This window comes from Zootoca vivipara, chromosome 6 (genome assembly GCF_965207765.1).
Source record: "Zootoca vivipara chromosome 6, rZooViv2.hap1.1, whole genome shotgun sequence".
In the NCBI taxonomy this organism is placed as follows: Eukaryota; Metazoa; Chordata; class Lepidosauria; order Squamata; family Lacertidae; genus Zootoca; species Zootoca vivipara.
Window position 1 is genome coordinate 7,731,831 of NC_142589.1, and position 18,891 is coordinate 7,750,721.

The 18,891-nt window shown below is 49.3% G+C and overlaps 1 protein-coding gene across 1 annotated transcript in view; it reads left to right on the plus strand.

The window, feature by feature from the left end:
• The first annotated feature begins 667 nt into the window (after nucleotides 1-667).
• Nucleotides 668-18,891, plus strand: part of WSCD2 (WSC domain sialate O sulfotransferase 2) — a 50,016-nt gene continuing 31,792 nt past the window's right edge. Inside the window, exons 1-2 of the mRNA XM_035119701.3 lie at nucleotides 668-1,141; nucleotides 14,911-15,025. Coding sequence (XP_034975592.3) covers nucleotides 760-1,141; nucleotides 14,911-15,025 — 497 coding nt within the window. The 5' untranslated portion in view covers nucleotides 668-759. The remainder of the gene's footprint in view (nucleotides 1,142-14,910; nucleotides 15,026-18,891) is intronic.

Consider the following 18,891-nt stretch of genomic DNA (forward strand, 5'->3'; position numbering starts at 1 on the left):
CCAGAGATGAAGGTGGTTGAAGTTCACTGTTTCATATAATAAGCAGCCACTCGCGGGTTTCCAGCCTCCAGCGTATAATTCACCCTCCTGCTTTCTCTTCCTGACAAGTTTTCTCCTCTTTGATTTCCAGGTAGAGCGTTCTTGTTTGGATGCTGCCGCAGTGAGCCGAGGTTTGTTTCGCAAAGTTCCCAGCCATTCCTTTATTCCTAGGAAGTCCCTGGATATGTCTCCATTCTTCATCTGAAAGGGGAGTCCCTCCTGCCTCTTCTGTTCGAGGAGTGCCGTCAAAACAACCGATCCCATCAGATGGAAAGCCGGCAAAGGGAATCCGGTCGGCTTTCAAACGGCTTTTGGAACACATCCCTCTCCTAAACATGATCCCTCCGTCGATGGAATCTCTGGGCCAGATTCTGAGAGGATGTGAATGGGAGGCAAAGGCGCCAGCAGAAAACGATGCTTTGAGAAAGCGCCACCTTATCTCAGAGCAAGACTGATATCTAAAATAAGACAATACACCTTCCCTTTCCAAGTCTAGGCCTGGGGGACCATTAGAATCGTGTGGTGTTTTGGGTACCCAATATGCCAAAATGCCGCATTTGAGCCATCGGCAATAGCACACTGTCGTCTCCCTTCCGTTTTGGCCTTTGACATCAACCACAATTTATTCCGCCTGCTTGGGAATTCCTTGGCAAGCTCACGGCTGGAGCCTTTCTGCGTGCTGCGGATTTGTGCCCAGTCAAGGAACGTAATGAAACCGGCATGGCCAAGCTCCTGCTAAAGTTCCAGCGGTATTTTCGGCGGAAACCCATCCGCTTCTTCACGCTCATTGCCCTCTACCTGACTGCTGGGAGTTTAGTGTTCCTCCATGCCAGCTTCACCGGAGAGGTGAGAGTCTTGGAGAATGTGCCCAGGGCCAATGATGGCCCCGGGAATGGGATGGAAGCCCAGTCTTTGGTGACGCTACAACTTGGCAGGGAGTTTAAAGAGACACCGGAATCTTTGACCGTAGCCCGGAGGTATGGATCTTGGTTTAAGAGCCCTTCCAAGGATACAGCGGGGAGGAGCAAGATAGGGGACTACGGCGGGACTTGGAGTAGAGCTCTCAAGGGCAGGAACGTGCGAGAGAAGGAAGAAGACAGAGGTAACATCTCCTTTGAGCGGGTATATGGGAGACAAATGAAAGCTTTTGGTTTGGAATGGAACGTAAAATTTTTGCTGGGGTTTCTGAAATCCAGCCTCTTTTCCTTCCCTGGGTGGTTGTTTTTTTTGCAAACGTCTTCTCTCTACAGGTCGCATCCTTATGAGGACGACGTCAAATATCCCCCTGGTTTGAATTTGGGATCAAAAATAATGATTGTCAAACGTTCAGAACCTGAAATTCAATTCTGTCTCCTGCTTTCGCTTTTGTTCCATTCTGAACTTTTGCTGCCGCTTCCTCCTTCTCCCTGGTTGGGTGATCCCAACCAATCAGGGATCACAATGCAGCCAGTTCCAGCCAATCAGGGAGCCCAGCAAATAAATATATCAATGTTATGTTCTTTCTTTCTTTCTTTCACTATTCAGTATGTTTATAAATGATCCATGTCAGCCCTTTCTGGCCTAAAAATAGGGTGGGGGTGGGGGACAGACGTAAGAAGAAGAAGAAGAAGAAGAAGAAGAAGAAGAAGAAGAAGAAGAAGAAGAAGAAGAAGAAGAAGAAGAAGAAGAAGAAGAAGAAGAAGAAGAAGAAGAAGAAGAAGAAGAAGAAGAAGAAGAAGAAGAAGAAGAAGAAGAAGAAGAAGAAGAAGAAGAAGAAGAAGAAGAAGAAGAAGAAGAAGAAGAAGAAGAAGAAGAAGAAGAAGCAAACAGTAACCTGGTTATGATTTCTGCTTGTAGTTGATTGAGGGAGGGGCTGTTTACAAAACTGAATTAGACTGCATTCACAAGGCAGTTTATTCTGCTTTCATGACATTTCGCTAACTATGTGTTTCTGCATTTCATCTGAGCTTCCAGGGGACATAGAAACCTCTTCCAGAAATACAGCAGAATATGGTGCAAGTTTAATGCTTATTTCCATATAATTGGCTTCCAGAAAAAAAGGGTTTATAAGCAATATGCAAATGAGTGCTGAACTTGCTGTGTGCTCCCTATATTTCTGGAAGTGGCTTCTCCGTCGTAGGAAAGCTAAGATATAATGCTGAAATCAACAGTTATGGAAATGTCATGAAAATGGAACAAGCAGTCATGCATATGCAGCCTTAGTGAATAGGGTGATGTTGTGATACTATGGAAAGAAATCATAGTAAGCTCCCCTCTGCAAAGTCAGGACATTGGTCTTTGTAGCCCAGAGCGGTCTGCTCAGCGATGGAATTCTCTCCCCTTGGTGTGGATTTCAAAACAGGTTTCAGTAAGCCACCCTCTTTCAAATTGCATCTTCTTAAATAAGGCTGAGCCTCCCCCCAATCTGTTTTTTTAAATAAAAAAATCACTGTTAAATGTGGCAGCTCTCATCAGCTTTGATGGCCTAGAAACAATTTCGTAAGAAAATATAACTAACAATATTTGTTCTCCAAAAGCATCCATTAAAATGTGCTGATGAATTCTTTAAAAAACAAATAAATTGCAAATGAATGTGGACATTAAGAGAACCAAATTTAAGATTGGAAAACACTTACAGCTCTCCCCACCAATACCTTTGCCACTGCTTCTTGCTCCCCCAGAATTTGCCACCTGAGGCAATCACCTCACTCTGCCTAAGGGTAGGGCTGGCCCCGAGTGTTCGGAGTGTCTGGAGGGCCTTGTTTTCCTCAAATAATAATAATAATAATAATTTATTATTTATACCCTCCCCTGCCCATCTGGCTGGGTTTCCCCAGACACTCTGGGCAGCTCCCAATAGAATATTAAAAATACAATAAAACACCAGACATTAAAAACTTCTCTAAACAGGGCTGCCTTCAGATGTCTTCTAAAAGTCTGGTAGTTGTTTTTCTCTTTGACATCCGATGGGAGGGTGTTCCACAGGGCGGGCGCCACTACTGAGAAGGCCCTCTGCCTGGTTCCCTGTAACTTGGCTTCTAACAGCAAGGGAACCGCCAGAAGGCCCTTGGCGCTGGACCTCAGTGTCCGGGCAGAACGATGGGGGTGGAGATGCTCCTTCAGGTATACTGGACCGAGGCCATTTAGGGCTTTAAAGGTCAGCACCAACACTTTGAATTGTGCTCGGAAATGTACTGGGAGCCAATGAAGGTCTTTCAAGACCGGTGTTATGTGGTCTCGGTGGCCGCTCCCAGTCACCAGTCTAGCTGCCGAATTCTGGATTAGTTGTAGTTTCCGAGTCACCTTCAAAGGTAGCCCCACGTAGAGCGCATTGCAGTAGTCCAAGTGGGAGATAACCAGAGCATGCACCACTCTGGCGAGACAGTCCGCAGGCAGGTAGGGTCTCACCCTGCATACCAGATGGAGCTGGTAGACAGCTGCCCTGGACACAGAACTGACCTGCACCTCCATGGACAGCTGTGAGTCCAAAATGACTCCCAGGCTGCGCACCTGGTCCTTCAGGGGCACAGTGACCCCATTCAGGACCAGGGAGTCCTCCACAACATCCCGCCCCCTGCCCCCCCAAAAAACAGTACTTCTGTCTTGCCAGGATTCAACCTCAATCTATTTGAAGAGTCAGATGTGGGGCTGATTTGGCGCAGGTCAGGTGTTCTTCAAAGCCAAAAGCCCAGGCATCATCGCATCCCTTTCACTTTGCTCTGCTGATGGTGTATTTTGACTGGTGACTTATGGGGACTGTCTGGAGAGCACTTAGTGCCTTGAAGGCCTCATTTACTCTACCTGACAGGTTGCTTATTTTTTTGGAGAGGAGAGGATGCCGCTGTGCCGCTGCTTCATTCATTACAAAGTGGAAGGGCAGCCCAGAGGCTCCTCTGTCATTCCGATGCCGTAGTCCCCAGAACCCTTGTCAACATGTCGTAAGCAAAATGTGGGGATAGAGGGAAGTTTTTTCTCCCCATCTCACAACCCCAGAACATCCGAGCAACCTGAATGTTGGAAGATCCGGGGCTTTAAAAAGAAAGGACTTCTGCACACAGCTCAGAGTTAAACCCTGGAACTCCCTCCCACAGGAGGCAGTGATGCCCACCAACCTAAGGTAAAGGTAAAGGGACCCCTGACCATTAGGTCCAGTCGTGACCGACTCTGGGGTTGCGCGCTCATCTCGCATTATTGGCCGAGGGAGCCGGCGTATAGCTTCCAGGTCATGTGGCCAGCATGACAAAGCCGCTTCTGGCAAACCAGAGCAGCACATGGAAACGCCGTTTACCTTCCCGCTATAGCGGTTCCTATTTATCTACTTGCATTTTTTGATGTGCTTTTGAACTGCTAGGTTGGCAGGAGCTGGGACCAAGCAACGGGAGCTCACCCCGTCACAGGGATTCGAACCGCCAACCTTCTGATCAGCAAGCCCTAGGCTCAGTGGTTTAACCCACAGCGCCACCTGCCCACCAACCTAGATGGATTGAAAAGAGGACTGGACAAATTCATAGAGGAGGAGAAGGCTACCGAGGACCTCTTCTGCTTGGGTCCTGCTTGTGGTTTCCATTTGGGGCAGGATGCTGGGCTAGATGGGCCACTGGCCTGATCCAGCAGGCTCTCCTCCTCGAAGCATAGGATTATAGAGTTGGAAGGTACCACGAGAGTCATCTAGTTCAACCCCCTGCAATGCGGGGATATTTTGCCCAACGTGGGGCTTGGACCTACAACCCTGAGATCAAGAGTCTCATGTTCTACCAACTGAGCTATCCCAAACATTTTTTTAAAAATTGCACGGTTCCCATACCGGGAGTCGAACACTGACCACCTGGGTGAAAATCAGGAATTCTAACTGCTGGGTCTTATGTTCTTATGATTTGCAAAGGAGAGGGCTATCGATGGCCACTGGGCAACGGTGACTATGCTCTGCTTCCACAGTCAGTGATGCTTCTGAATGCCAGTTGCTGGAAACCATAGGACGGGAGAGTGCCGCTCTTCTGGTCAGATCCTGCTTGCCACAGGGCCACCTGCTTGCCCACTGCAAGAACAGGATGTTGGACTAGACGGGCCACTTGCCTGATTCCGCCGGCTCGCCTTATATCCTGATATTCTTATATTCACATCATGCCTTTCTGAATAATATGCCAGATATCTGGATTAGTGCAAAGTTGAGATCCAGGGGGCAGGGAAGCTTTTTCAGCCTGAGGGAACAGTTCTTCATGCGGCCAGAGGCAATAGTCAATGGAGCACAGGATACGAAACTTGCCAGGCATGAGGCATCCCCACAGCTCAGGGATAAAGCAACTCAAGAAGGCCCTGGGGGAAGGCTAGCGAGGGCCATGTCTTATGGAAAGTTCAGAGGGGCAGTCAGAGAGACAGACCCATTCCACCCAGTTTAGGTACCAGCGATAAAGGCATTCTCCAAACGCCCATCACAAAAACAGCACCACCTGTGAACAAGACCATAGAATCAAAGAGTTGGAAGGGACCACAACGGTCATCTAGTCCAACCCCCTGCAATGTGGGAATTTCTTGCCAAACGTGAGACTTGAACCCATAAGAGCCAACTCTTAGGAGCCGTGGGGGCTTTGGCCCCCATAGTAAAATATTAGAGGGGGGGCGGGCCGCTGCAAAGTTGATGGGCATTCCCATTCAAATGGTGTGTGCGCACTGTGTCATGTGATCGATTGTGCGGGGCGGGTTTTACCTGACCCCCCACAATATTTTGTTCAAGTTGGCACACCCTGCTTGAACCCGCAACCCTGAGATTAAGAGTCTCATGCTCTACTAACTGAACTATAAGTGTACATATATGTTTGTGGGGTCAACACATGGCAGCGGCGGCGGGATGGGTGGTTGGTTGCTTGGGTTTATCCAGAACAGCCCGCTGAAAGGTTAGCAGGCTCAGTGGGCACAGTATGCTGTCAATCTGGGAAAGGGTGTAGGATGGAATCTCAGAGCCGGCCCACCTATGAGGCACAGTGAGGCAATTGCCAGAGGGTGGCACATTCCCAAGGGTGACGGTGGGGCATAGCAGGGGTGGGTGAGGATATGAAACATCCCACCCTGGCCCTGTGGAGTCTTCCTGGAAGAAGACATGGGTGGCTACTGGGAGCTGGAGCGCTCATGCTGCAGCATTTTGTTGCAGTTCTGATTTGCCGCAGCCATTGAAGTGTCCACCCTCTTTCCTTTCCCAGCGTAAGACCTTGCAAAAAGCTTGTTACATCCTGATGTCATATTCGCAGGAATTCTCCAGTTGCCTCTAGATTTGCTTCCCTCGTTCGAAGTTGCCAGGGCAGCCCTTTTCAACAACAGCTCCCCTCCAAACTAAAAAAGGAGGCGACATTTCCCTCCTCCTCGCGAGCTTTTGGCTCGGTTGCCATGCTCAGTGAACAGAGAAGAGGGGGCTGGATCCGTTTGGGGGAACATATTTGGCCGGGCTCATTAGTTTAATTTGAAATGACAATCAGAAAATCTCTACCAGATGGTGAGTGAAGACTCAACTGTCATTGGCGGCACAGTCGGCCATCGCATTCCCAGCCATATGCAAGGTGTCCGCAACAATTAACCTCCGCTACGACGGCTCCTAATTCCTAATGATGGTGACAGCGATTGGCCTTGGGAAGTAACTGCATCACTCAACGTGGGTGAGCAGTGTCTGTCGCTGACACACACCCCTCTATTGACTCTCGTAAAAAGGTGGCCGAGCAGATGCAAATCGTTCCCCCATTCAACGCAACAGCTTCCCCTTTCTAGATGGCTTTGTCTGTTTGGAGTAGGGCTGCGTCAACAGCCGGCTCCAGCCGTGCTTCTCTGCAAGAACCTCCAAAGAGCCTGCCAAGGGGTGTCCCTCTGGCCCAGCATCCTCTTCTCACAGTGGCCAAGAAGATGCTCCAAAGGAAAACCAGCAAGCAGGACCTGAGCACAAGAGCAACTCTCCCTGGTTTCCAGGGGCGTAGCGTGGATTGCAGGCACCCGGGGCAGGACAAGTGTTGCAATGTCTGGTAGACTGGCCAGCGGTGTCTCTGCTTGCAAACTAGCCCCAACCTGGGAGCAGAGAAACACGAAACCAGGAGCGCAACTGTGTTGCCTCACCCTCCTGTCCTTGTAGCTAGGCACTCTGGACCATAGCTGCCAAGTCTCCCGTATTCCCTGGGAAACCCCCGTTTTTCCCGCTGTCCCCAGCCAAAAAAATGGATTTATTCTGGCGCGGTGGCCATTTTGGAACTGGGCGGAGCATGCTCAGAAGCGACTTTTGATGCTGCTTTGCCCAGTTCCAAAATGGCTGCAGTGCGACTTCCGGTCTGCTACTTCCGGCCTGCTACTTCCGGCCTGCTACTTCCGGTCCAGTCCCTTATTTCTCAGGCCGGAACTTGGCAGGTATGCTCTGGACGGTGCATGTGGCTATAGCAGTGCTGTCCCACCTTCCTCTCCCTCCCTCCCTCCTCCGTGGGTGGTGATGGCGGCCTTCTCCTCCCTCTCGGCTAGGCCTTCCAAGTGTCCCTATTTTCCAGGGACAGTCCCGGATTTACAGAAGCCGTCCTGGTTTCTGATTTGATCCCCAAATCTCCCACTTTTCCTTAGGACATCCCTATTTCCATCGGAGAAATGTTGGAGGGCATAGAGTTATGCGGCCCCTGAGCCAAGTAGATAAGTAACTTCTTCTTGTTGTTGTTGTTTAGTCGTGTCCGACTCTTCGTGACCCCATGGACCAGAGCACGCCAGGCACTCCTGTCTTCCACTGCCTCCTGCAGTTTGGTCAGACTCATGTTCATAGCTTCGAGAACACTGTCCAACCATCTTGTCCTCTGACGTCCCCTTCTCCTTGTGCCCTCAATCTTTCCCAACATCGGGGTCTTTTCCAGGGAGTCTTCTCTTCTCATGAGGTGGCCAAAGTATTGGAGCCTCAGCTTCACGATCTGTCCTTCCAGTGAGCACTCAGGGCTGATTTCCTTCAGAATGGATCGGTTTGATCTTCTTGCAGTCCATGGGACTGATAAGTAACAATGCAACCTTTAGAAGACATCTGAAGGCAGTCCTGTATAGGGAAGTTTTTAAAAAAATGTTTATTGTTGTATTATGTTTTTATATATGTTGGAAGCTTCCCAGAGTGACTGGGGCAACCCAATCAGATGGGCTGGGTACACCCCTATTTTCACTGCAGAAATGTTGGAGGGAATGCTGGTGTTCAGAAGCATTGCAGCCTCCCACTTGTAAAGGCAGAGCACAGCCATTGCGGCTAGTAGCATTTTGACTTTCCTTACTTCCATATTATCACCTCAGTGTTTTTCTTCATGGACATATGTGTGTCAGTAACACAGAGCGGTGAGGGAATTGAACTGAAAGTGGTCGCAAACTGTGAACGCTCCCATTCCAGCATTCATTTCAGAAGCTCTCCTGCTTTAGGTCAAAATTCGAGAGGAGGAGAGAATAAGAGGAAGGCGAAAGGAATGGAAGGGGATGGAATCTTCCCCCTTGTAGCCATTTTGTGCATCCTAGGGATCTGGTTCAGCTCAGAGGCTAGGCCAAAGCCTTTCCAGGTGAGGTGTCTTTTAAGGAGAGATTTTTGCAGAAGGGACTTGCCCCCTTTTTAAAACAAAACAAAACACAACAGCAGTGGCTAGAGGTTTCTTTCTTTTTCCTTTTGGGAGCACGGATGCAGAATGAACACCCAGCATGTTTTCCCGCATAGAGCCTGATGGCTTGTAAATCAAAGCATCGTCAGTATGCGGGAGAGCACTCTCAGCAGAACATGCCTAGCCTGTGGCTTAACAGGGCTGTCATCATGATTGATGATTCCCCAGACAGGGAGTGGAGGTTTTCGGGGAGAAAGAGGCTCGGAGAGTGGGAGAGAGCGAGAGCTTGCACGCCACTTTGCGATGGCCATTGTTTCTGTGACACTCCGTGGTGATGGAGAGATGGAGTCAGATGGGGCTGTGCTTGGATGGCAACGCCCCGTCATCAGGGGCAATGGAAGGTGGGCCCAGATCCTTGCATCCTTGGGCATGATCGTAGGGGAGGAAAATCCCTTGCTCCCTCATGCTCAGTCCTTGGTCTTGGCTGATTTGGGTGTTTCCTCTTCTCCTCTCATTTAGGAACATTACTGATGAAGCTGGTGTGTCGGGGGATAGAACTGGCTGGCACTGGAATGGCACTGAGGAGCCATGGCAGGGCAGGGCCACCCAGGCAGCAGGCTGGGGGCAGCGGGGGGAGGGGGAGAGACCCAGAAAGGAGATATCACACACCATTGCTGCTCCTCTTTCGGCTGTGGATAGGAGCCGCTGCCACTTCAGTCACCCCTGACGGAGAATGTTCCCAGGGGCGTCTTACCCATAGAGGCTAGTGGCGCGGGGCGCCAAGGCACCAAGTTCTGGAGGGCACCAGGGAAGAGGTGGAGGCTGGACGTGGTGCCTTCTGGCATCAGCTCACCACTCTCGCCCGCCTCCCCCATGCCGCGCCAAAGCAGCGCTGTGCCCGGACCCTCCATCTGCCATGGCCAACGTGGCACAAAGCGGCCAGCTGAGCCGGGAGGTGTCCAGCCTTCGCCTCTTCCCCATCAGAGGAGCTGCCCTCCCACCGCTGTCTGCCTCCTCCAGCCCCACAGGCATCACCCTCCTCCCTAAAAAAAACTCGGGGGGTGGGGTGCCGGAGGGGGGGGTGCCGGAGGGAGCTTTGCACCACGGCGCCGGATGTGCTTAAGACGGCCATGAATGTTCCTCTTCCAGTGCCTACTTCTCTCCAGCCTCCCTTTTCCTCCCCTTTCTTATGATGCCACCTCAGGCAACAGGGGCAGAGGAGGTGGGGTATGCAGGCCCTAGCTGCTCCCGCCCCACCCCCGCCACTGGCCTTGTCCACCAGCAAAATATACTGGGATACTCTAGAGCTTTGTTGCTTCTTCCCAGGAGACAGGGATCAAGATCAGCCGGCCTTCGATATCACTTGAAAGCAGCCTAGAACACAGGAAGAGAGGACTGGAGACATGGAGTGCTCCATTAGGGGTGGGGTGGGGATTCAGCTCTGTTCACATTTCAGGAGGGTGAGCCTACATGATTTGCTCTTGCTGAAAAGATACGCCAAGCAAAAAACTCATTTCTCCTTTACAATCCACACTCCTCAAAGTTGATTGTAGGTCTCCTGCCTGGCTTGCCATCTGTATATAACAGTTCAAAGTTCAAACCTGTCCCTGTCTGCTGCCATATGCTGCCCTGTCATTGCTGCTTCCTCCTCCTCCTCCTCTTGGAGGTCCAGATAAGGGGCTTCATCCTGGACAGTTGCTGGGCAGGGTATTCTGAGAGCCACGCTCAATTTGGGTCCCTCGCTGTGTGCTGGTGTGACATGACTGCAGTCCAGCGAAGAGATGGGAGGCAGAAGGCATTAAGACGTGGGGGATATTGTGCTAGCTTTCCTCATTATTATATATTTAGTTAGTATTTATTTATAAAAAAATCTCAAAGCAGTTTATGAGAAGGGGGGGGGGAAACCCCAATAAAATTATTGCTAAGAAAAACAAACAACAAAGATTAAAAACTTTTGAAAAGTCAAAATAATGTTAGGCTAAATAAAGCTGAACATCCAAACAAAAGTGCTTAAAGCCCTAAACGGCCTCGGTCCAGTATACCTGAAGGAGCATCTCCACCCCCATCGTTCTGCCCGGACACTGAGGTCAAGCGCCGAGGGTCTTCTGCCGATTCCCTCGCTACGAGAAGCCAAGTTACAGGGAACCAGGCAGAGGGCCTTCTCGGTAGTGGCACCCACCCTGTGGAATGCCCTCCCACCAGAGGTCAAAGAGAACAACAATTACCAGACCTTTAGAAGGCATCTCAAGGCAGCCCTGTTTAGGGAAGCTTTTAATGTTTGATTTCTGTTTTTTAATGTTTTGTTGGAAGCCGCCCAGAGTGGCTGGGGGAACCCGGCCAGATGGGCGGGGTATAAATTATTATTATTATTATTATTATTATTATTATTATTATTATTAGCAGGTGCCAAAAAGGGTGAAGGCACTTGCCTGATGTCCAAAGGCAGGGAGTTCCACAGTGTGCAAGTACTGCCACACTGAAATATTGATTTCTTTCGGCTGCAGAACAGGCATACAACATGAGGCATCTGGAACTGTACCAGTTCTGCCAATTGACACACTCGAGGGGACATATATGGAGTTCATGCTGGTAGAATTTCTGTCCCGTTTTCTAACATTTCTTTCACACCGCAGGACCTGCTGTGTTGTGGAACTGTGGCTTGTTGATCAATCTACTGGCATGTTGTGTGAATTGTCATTCATACCCAGTAGGCAACAACAACAAATGTCATTGGGCTTTGCCGCTACTTGACTGCGCTTCCCACACATTCCTGCTTCTGCTCTTCCCGTGATTTCGCCCATGAAAACAGCAGGAAAGGACTCTGTGCTGTTACAGCACCCCAAATTTCACTGCTTTATTCCCACAGTTTTCCAGGCTAAGGGGGCTGCAAACATAGTTTCCTCTCCTGGATCCCAGTAACATGGAAATGGACGCTAAGCACTAATTGTATTCCATTAGTTTTCCTGAAGTGAATTTTATGTCATGTGAATGGACATCATCTTCTTTGGCGCTCACTCATAGCCGAGTAAGACTGCCTTCCATAAACACGGTTTTAACAATGAGTCCATAGGTGACTGTGGAGGCCAATTCTGGATCCACACATCCTTCCACAGTGGGGACATTGGTTTCTGAGCAGGAGTTGATCATGGTGTGGATTTGCCAAGCATGTTTTCCTCTTAGCACGTTTCTCCCTTTTGTCCTGAGTTCAAGATTCTTCAAAACCTACAACACCTTTGGTAAAGGCTGTTCTCCAGTTGGAGCGCTTGCAGGCCAGTGTTTCCCAGTTGTCAGTGTTTATCCTACATTTTTAAAGATTTGCCTTGAGAGAATCTTTAAACCTCTTTTGTTGACCACCAGCATTACGCTTTCCATTTTTAAGTTTGGAATAGAGTAGTTGCTTAATGAGGAAATCAGGATTCCATTTACATGGCAGTGCATTCCATTTGCACAGTGTGTTAATTTCCCACATTATATTTGAGCTTTCACACAACTTAAATGCTGCTTCTTGAATATAGCACAAGTTTAGCACTCGTTTCCATATTATTTGCAAACAGATCCGCCCCCCCCCCCCGAAGGAAATGACACAGAAACGAGCACAACACTTTGCGCTATATTCCACAAGTGGCTTTTACATTTAAAACAGAGCTTGACAGTCAGAGAAAAGTCATGAAAATTGAATAAACTGCTGGGTGAACATAGCTGGAGAGGTAGTCTGGATGAGCCTCTTTGGAACCATGGTTAGAAGACGATGAAGGGTCTAGAAACTAAGCCTTATGAGGAACGGTTGAGGGAGCTGGATGTGTTCAGCCTGAATTAGAGAGGTCTGAGAGGTGCTTTGAAAGCCATCTGCAAATATCCATAGGGCTGTCACATGGAAGATGGAACAAGTTTGTTTTCTGCTGCTCCAGAGAGTAGGATCCAAACTAATGGATTCCAGTTACATGAAAGGAGATCCTGACTAAACATTAAGAAGAACTTTCTGACAGTAGGAGCTGTTTGACAGTGGAAGGAACTCCCTCGGGAGACTCTCCTTCATTGGAGATTTTAAAAGCAGAGGTTTGCTGGCCCACCTGCCAAGGATTCTTTAGCTGTAATTCCTGCAATGCGGGGATCGGACTAGATCATTTTGGGATCCCTTTCAATGCTTCGCTGAAGATTTTTCAACAGAGTTCAGATGGTCATCTGTCAAGGGTACTTTAGCCATCCTTCCTCAGTGGCAGACTTTAGGCTTTCAAATTTCAGTGGTGTCCTGTGCAATGCCAAAATTCGATGTGTTCCCCGGCCTTTCACCTTATGTTCTAAGTCATTGTTGCAGTGCCCTCTCGGCTCGGCACCCAGTGCGGGCGAACCGATCGCGCTGCCCTAAACCCGCCTCTGCTTTGCAGGTCCCTTCCAGCTCTCCATTTCTGTGATTCTGAGGCTGGCTCAGCGGGTGATATTTTCACAGCTTCCTGCCTCTGGCAATTTCTGTCCTAATCAGTAAGACTTCAGGTTCCTTGTCAGGCCATATTAATAGGCATGGCTTTAACAGATTACAGAACAGCTGACTGCCCACCTGGCACTTGGAGAGGAATGCCCTCCCCTCCCTCTCCCTCCCCCCCACCTTAATAGGCGTAAGAAATGGCAGTAGCTACACTTCGCTGAACAAACAGCCTGAGCGATGCGCACTGCCGAAGTTTCTGCCCAACAGGCCCTCGCTGCATTCTTGATTGCGTCCGAGGGGGTGGTGGGAGGGTTGGGGGACTGAAGATGGCAAAATGAAGCTTTGCTTGAGCTGCTGTTTCGGGGAGCAGAAATTCCAGCCATAGCTGCAAGTCTCCTCATTGACACCAACTGTGCTGGACTATTAGAGTGAGCCACCCCCAGGTTCCAGCCTGGTCCTGCCTTTTCACTTTAGGCTACACCCAAACTTTACAGAAAATGTGTGTTGTGGATCTGGCCAGAGATGCTTTCCAGACTCCCCTGGAAGGTGGTGAACTCTCCTTCACTGGAGGTTTTTAAGCAGAGGTTGGATGGCCATCTGTCATGGATGCTTTAGTTGAGATTCCTGCATTGCAGGCGGGGTTGGAATACAGTCGTACCTCGGAAGTCGAACAGTATCCCTTCCAGAAGTCCGTTCGACTTCCAAAACGTTCAGAAACCAAGGCGTGGCTTCCGATGGGCTGTGGGAAGCTCCTGTAGCCAATCAGAAGCTGTGGAACCTGTGTCAAATGTTTGGGTTCCAAAGAACGTTTGCCAGCCAGAACACTCACTTCTGGGTTTTTTGCGTCGTTCGGGAGCCAAAATGTTTGGCTCGCAAGGCGTTCAGCTTCCAAGGTACAACAGTAGATTATGTTTGGTGTCCCTTCCAACTGTACAATTATACGATATCGTGCTTTAAACCTATAGATCTACTCAGAGATGCTGTTTCGTTGTGATTTCGTTGTGCTGCTAGTTCAAAAGAATCCCGTGCTACCTCCTCCCTACCAAAAGGCAGGAAGACATTGTATCGTGACTGATGTCTGCTGGTGGGCAAGTTGTACACAACAATGGATAATTTCTTCCCTGAAAGTTGTTCAAGGCTCATTTTTGAGAAAGGAAATACAGAAATCTGGGACACGGCAGCATTGCTAAATGCCTGAATCTCTCCCCGGGCGCTGGGACGGTTGTGCTAAGGACCACGCTCTCCTCACAATCCCTTTAAGAGCAGGCTGCCCCGTGACTTTCTCAGTAGCAAACGAGAGAGTTCCTACCGAGGAGGCAGCAATGCCTCTGCTCTCAGGCGCCCAGGGTATCATGTGTTGCTAAGCAGAACGGATGCAGCAACTCAGGTCATCGTGGCTGAGCATTAAACTCTTGTCTTTTAATGCTCCGAGGGGGCTTAGCAAAAGTGGAAGATCGAGGCGGTGGCAAAAAAATGGCTGCGAAAAGGGACTTAGTGCCTGTACGACAAGCATCAAACGGGTCTTGTCCAGGCCATTACCGAGCCTCAGCTCTGCTTCCACAGCTGGAGGCAGCAGTAATACTGAATCCCAGTTACTGGAAGCTCTGGGAGGGGAGATGACTCTTGTGCTCAGTCCAGCTTGCTGGTTTTGCTTTGGGGCACCTGGTTGGCCGCTGTGAGAACAGGATGCTGGACTCGATAGGCCACCCTTGGCCTGATCCAGCAGGTTCTTCTGATGTGCCTGAGGAAGGACGCTGCCCCGATTTCCTCGAATTAAAACGCATCAAGAATGATTTTGGTTGTTTGCGGTGTCCCTCAACAAGGGCGGGTGACACTAGTGGGAAATAAAATTAAAATTAAGAGCAGCTCCTTTTAACACCTGTCTCCCTTTCACAGCAAAATACATCGGCTGTTACGTCGACAACACCCACCGGAGAGCCCTGCGCGGAGTGTCCTTCTTTGACTACAAAAAAATGACATTGTTCCGTTGCCAAGACAACTGCGCCGAACGGTAGGGTGGCGCGAGAGAGCTGGGACTTCATTAATTCCAAGGCATCAAATGTATTTCTCTCCTGTCAGCTCTAGAGGCTCGACTCTTTCCCCGTGGTTGTTTTTCTTCCTCCCTCACCGCCTCCCAGTAATTTTGAAAGATCGATTTTTTTTTCCTCACTGGGGGGGGGGGGAAGGCAAGGCCTCATTTGCAATGGAATGGCCTTCTCTCGACAAGACGGGGAGCCTAGAAACTCTGGCGAGAGGAACCTGCAGCTGCTGTGGAAAGAGAGTAGGGAACCATTTTAAGTCATGGCTTCTTCCCCCAGAGAATTCTGGGAGCTGTGGTTTTTGTTGAGTTATCGGGAGGCCCCTGCTCTTCTCGCAGAGCTTTGATTCCTGGGGCGATTTAGTAAGTCCGTCTCCCTCCCCAGGGAACCCTGGGAATTGTAGCTCTGGGAGGGGAAGAGGGGGCTTCGAACAACTGAAGGAGCAAAGGTCGCAGGCAAGGCTCGGTTGGGAGATAAGGATCGAAAGAGGCCATATTCACACCATGCCATGACGCCACTTTAAACAGCTACAACATCCCCTAGAGAACCCTGGGAGCTGAGAATTGTTAGCAGACCCCTGCTCCCCTCAGAGAGCTGTAATTCCCGGAATGGTTTAACAACCAATTCCTCTCCACAGGGGAACTCTTGAAATTGTAGTTCTGGGAGGGGAATAGCGGTCTCTTAACAAATATCAGCATCTTTAGCAAATGACAGCTCCCGGGCTTCTCTGGGGGAAGCCATGACTGGTATTCATAGAATCACAGAATCATAGAATTGTAGAGTTGGAAGGGGTCCCAAGGGTCATCTAGTTCGACCCCCCTGCAATGCAGGATTCTTTTGCCCAACATGGGGCTCGAACCCACAACCCTGAGATTAAGAATCTCGTGCTTGACCAACTGAGCTATCCCAGGTCTATAGTGCTTTAAATGTATGATGGGAACGTGGTCTCTGTGGCCCTTTCAAACCAGCTTGGAGTACCAAGAGAGAGTTTGGCCTGTGGTAGAAACATGGTTAGGGTCCGGTTTCCCTAAAATCTCATTTTGCAGAAGCAAAGGCAAAAGGCGAGGGATGAGGGAAGCTGGAGTCTAATGACACCGGGAGTGGCAAAGGACCTGCTTCCCTGGTGTGGAGCAATGTGAGTGAGGATGTAGCTAACTTTTCAGAAGTGGGATTCTGGGTTGAAATAAAACCTCCCTGGAGCCTTTCCAGCCTTGTTTTTCTGGACCAGGAGCTCCTCACATCACCAGCACCTGTTGGGTCTCTTTTCCTTATCGCTTCAATTGCAGAACACACATCATACTGGCTTCCCCAACCTGCCTAGCCTTTTAAGTAATGTGTTCGTGTCCCACTCTATGATCTATAAGGCACGTAGAGATTTTTTTTCTCTTGAAAAGTGATGTTACCTCCTGCTCGCTTTGAGTAAATCATTTGGCGCCGAGTGCCAAGAGGCAACCCAAATTGTTTCTTTGCACAGACGACATCTATGCAGGAAGAACTGCAACAGGAAATTGACCCAATGGAGATTTGGCCCATGACAATTCCATTTCAACTATGAATTACATTATCGTGGATTATTTTTCTTTGCCTTCCTCCAGAGATTTTAGGGCTATCGTACATGGTTTTCTTCTCCCTACCACGCACCCATTTTTATCCTCACAACAACCCAGTGAGGTAGGCCAGGCTGAGGGATGGTGGATGGTCTTGGCTCAACATTTTGTTTTGTGCTAAACTGTTTCACAGTCAGGTCTTTGAGGGTCTCAAAGAGAGTCTTAGTTGGGCTCATTAGCAGAATTGAGAATGACTCAGTTGTGAACGTCCACCCATCATTTTATTTGTATGCCACCTTTCCAAAATTTAAAAGCATCTTAAGGTAAAGGTAAAGGGACCCCTGACCATTAAAGTCCAGTCATGACCGACTCTGGGGTTGTGGTGCTCATCTCGCGTTATTGGCCGAGTACAGCCTCCAGGTCATGTGGCCAGCATGACAAAGCCGCTTCTGGCGAACCAAAGTAGCACACGGAAACGCTGTTTACCTTCCCGCTGTAAAGGTAAAGGGACCCCTGACCATTAGGTCCAGTTGTGACCGACTCTGGGGTTGTGGTGCTAATCTCGCATTATTGGCCGAGTACAGCCTCCAGGTCATGTGGCCAGCATGACAAAGCCGCTTCTGGCGAACCAAAGTAGCACACGGAAACGCTGTTTACCTTCCCGCTGTAAAGGTAAAGGGACCCCTGACCATTAGGTCCAGTCGTGACCGACTCTGGGGTTGCGCGCTCATCTCGCATTATTGGCCGAGGGAGCCGGCGTACAGCTTCCAGGTCATGTTGCCGGCATGACAAAGCCGTTTCTGGCGAACCAGAGCAGCACACGGAAACGTCGTTTACCTTCCCGCTGTAGCGGTCCGTATTTATCTACTTGCACTTTGACGTGCTTTCGAACTGCTAGGTTGGCAGGAGCTGGAACACAGTGCCACCTGCGTCCCTTCCCGCTGTAGCGGTACCTATTTATCTACCTGCACTTTGACGTGCTTTTGAACTGCTAGGTTGGCAGGAGCAGGGACAGCAAGCAACGGGAGCTCACCCCATCGCAGGGATTCAAACCGCCGACCTTCTGATCGGCAAGCCCTAGGGCTCTGTGGTTTAACCCACAGTGCCACCCGCGTCCCTTAAGCGTCTTACAACATGTAAAAGAAATACATAACAAACATGACAAAAGTAGTCATAAACAAAACATTAAAAAAGTACCCAACCAATCTGAACAATTTCGACATAAATCGTAAGATTCAAAATAAAGATATCAAAAATTAACAGCATCCCCCGAACCCCCTAAACAATACCCCAGCCCAAGATTTTTGAGAAAGGACCTGTGGATGGGGGATCCAGATTGAAACAGCCATGCAGAGGGGGGCGGGGAGAGAAGGTTTTTAATTCTCCCCCCATGTTATTTCCCCAGTGAACACAGTCCCCCCCCCCAACTACTATTTGTGTCCATGACAATGGGAACTTTCCTTGCAATGCAAATACTGTAGCATCTTCAGAGGACCAATTTCCTGTTAGTATTTCATGCCTCTGATGCTGCAGATGTGATTGGTGTACTTCACAAGCCTGTCTGGGAAGAGTGTGGGAATGGAAGACAGTCTTATCTCTTCCGCTGTATGTACTTATTGTTCTGTACTTTTGCTTTTACTTGTTCCTGTGTTCTCTCGGAGCTGGAAAGAGAGGACGCTATGATTCCTTTGTCTGTACATAGTGTACAGGGAAGGGATACCAGAGGACGCTTGGAGTTTGGGGGCTGCAGGGGCACCCCCAGGGCATTTTCCAACATTTCCAGCAGGACTGTAGTGAGGACACTGGGTATATAGGATATCTGGTATCTGTCTGGTATCTGTTGCTGGACCATGGCACAGGTGCAGGCAGCCTTTCCGTGGTGAGGCAGTTACAGTGGAAGCATCCCTCACCTGATTGCTACCTGCACAAAGATGGGTTAGCCATGTTAGAAGAACAGCTGATAAAGCTATTGGACGTGGCTGAGATGGGAACGTTAACGTGTTTAATTAGAGAAAAATCATTAGTGACATTTGTTATGGATTGGACATTTCTTATGAACTTTTTGCGCGTGAAAAATGAACTTGTAATACCTGCACAGTGGTACCTCTACTTACGAATTTAATGCGTTCCGAACGCACATTCGTAAGTCGAAAAAAATTGTAAGTCGAATCCCATAGGAATGCATTGGGCGAAAAAATTCGTAAGTCGAAGCAACCCTATCTAAAAATTCGTAAGTAGAAAAAACCCTATCTAAACTGCATCCAAGATGGCGGACGGAGCTCCGTTCGTAA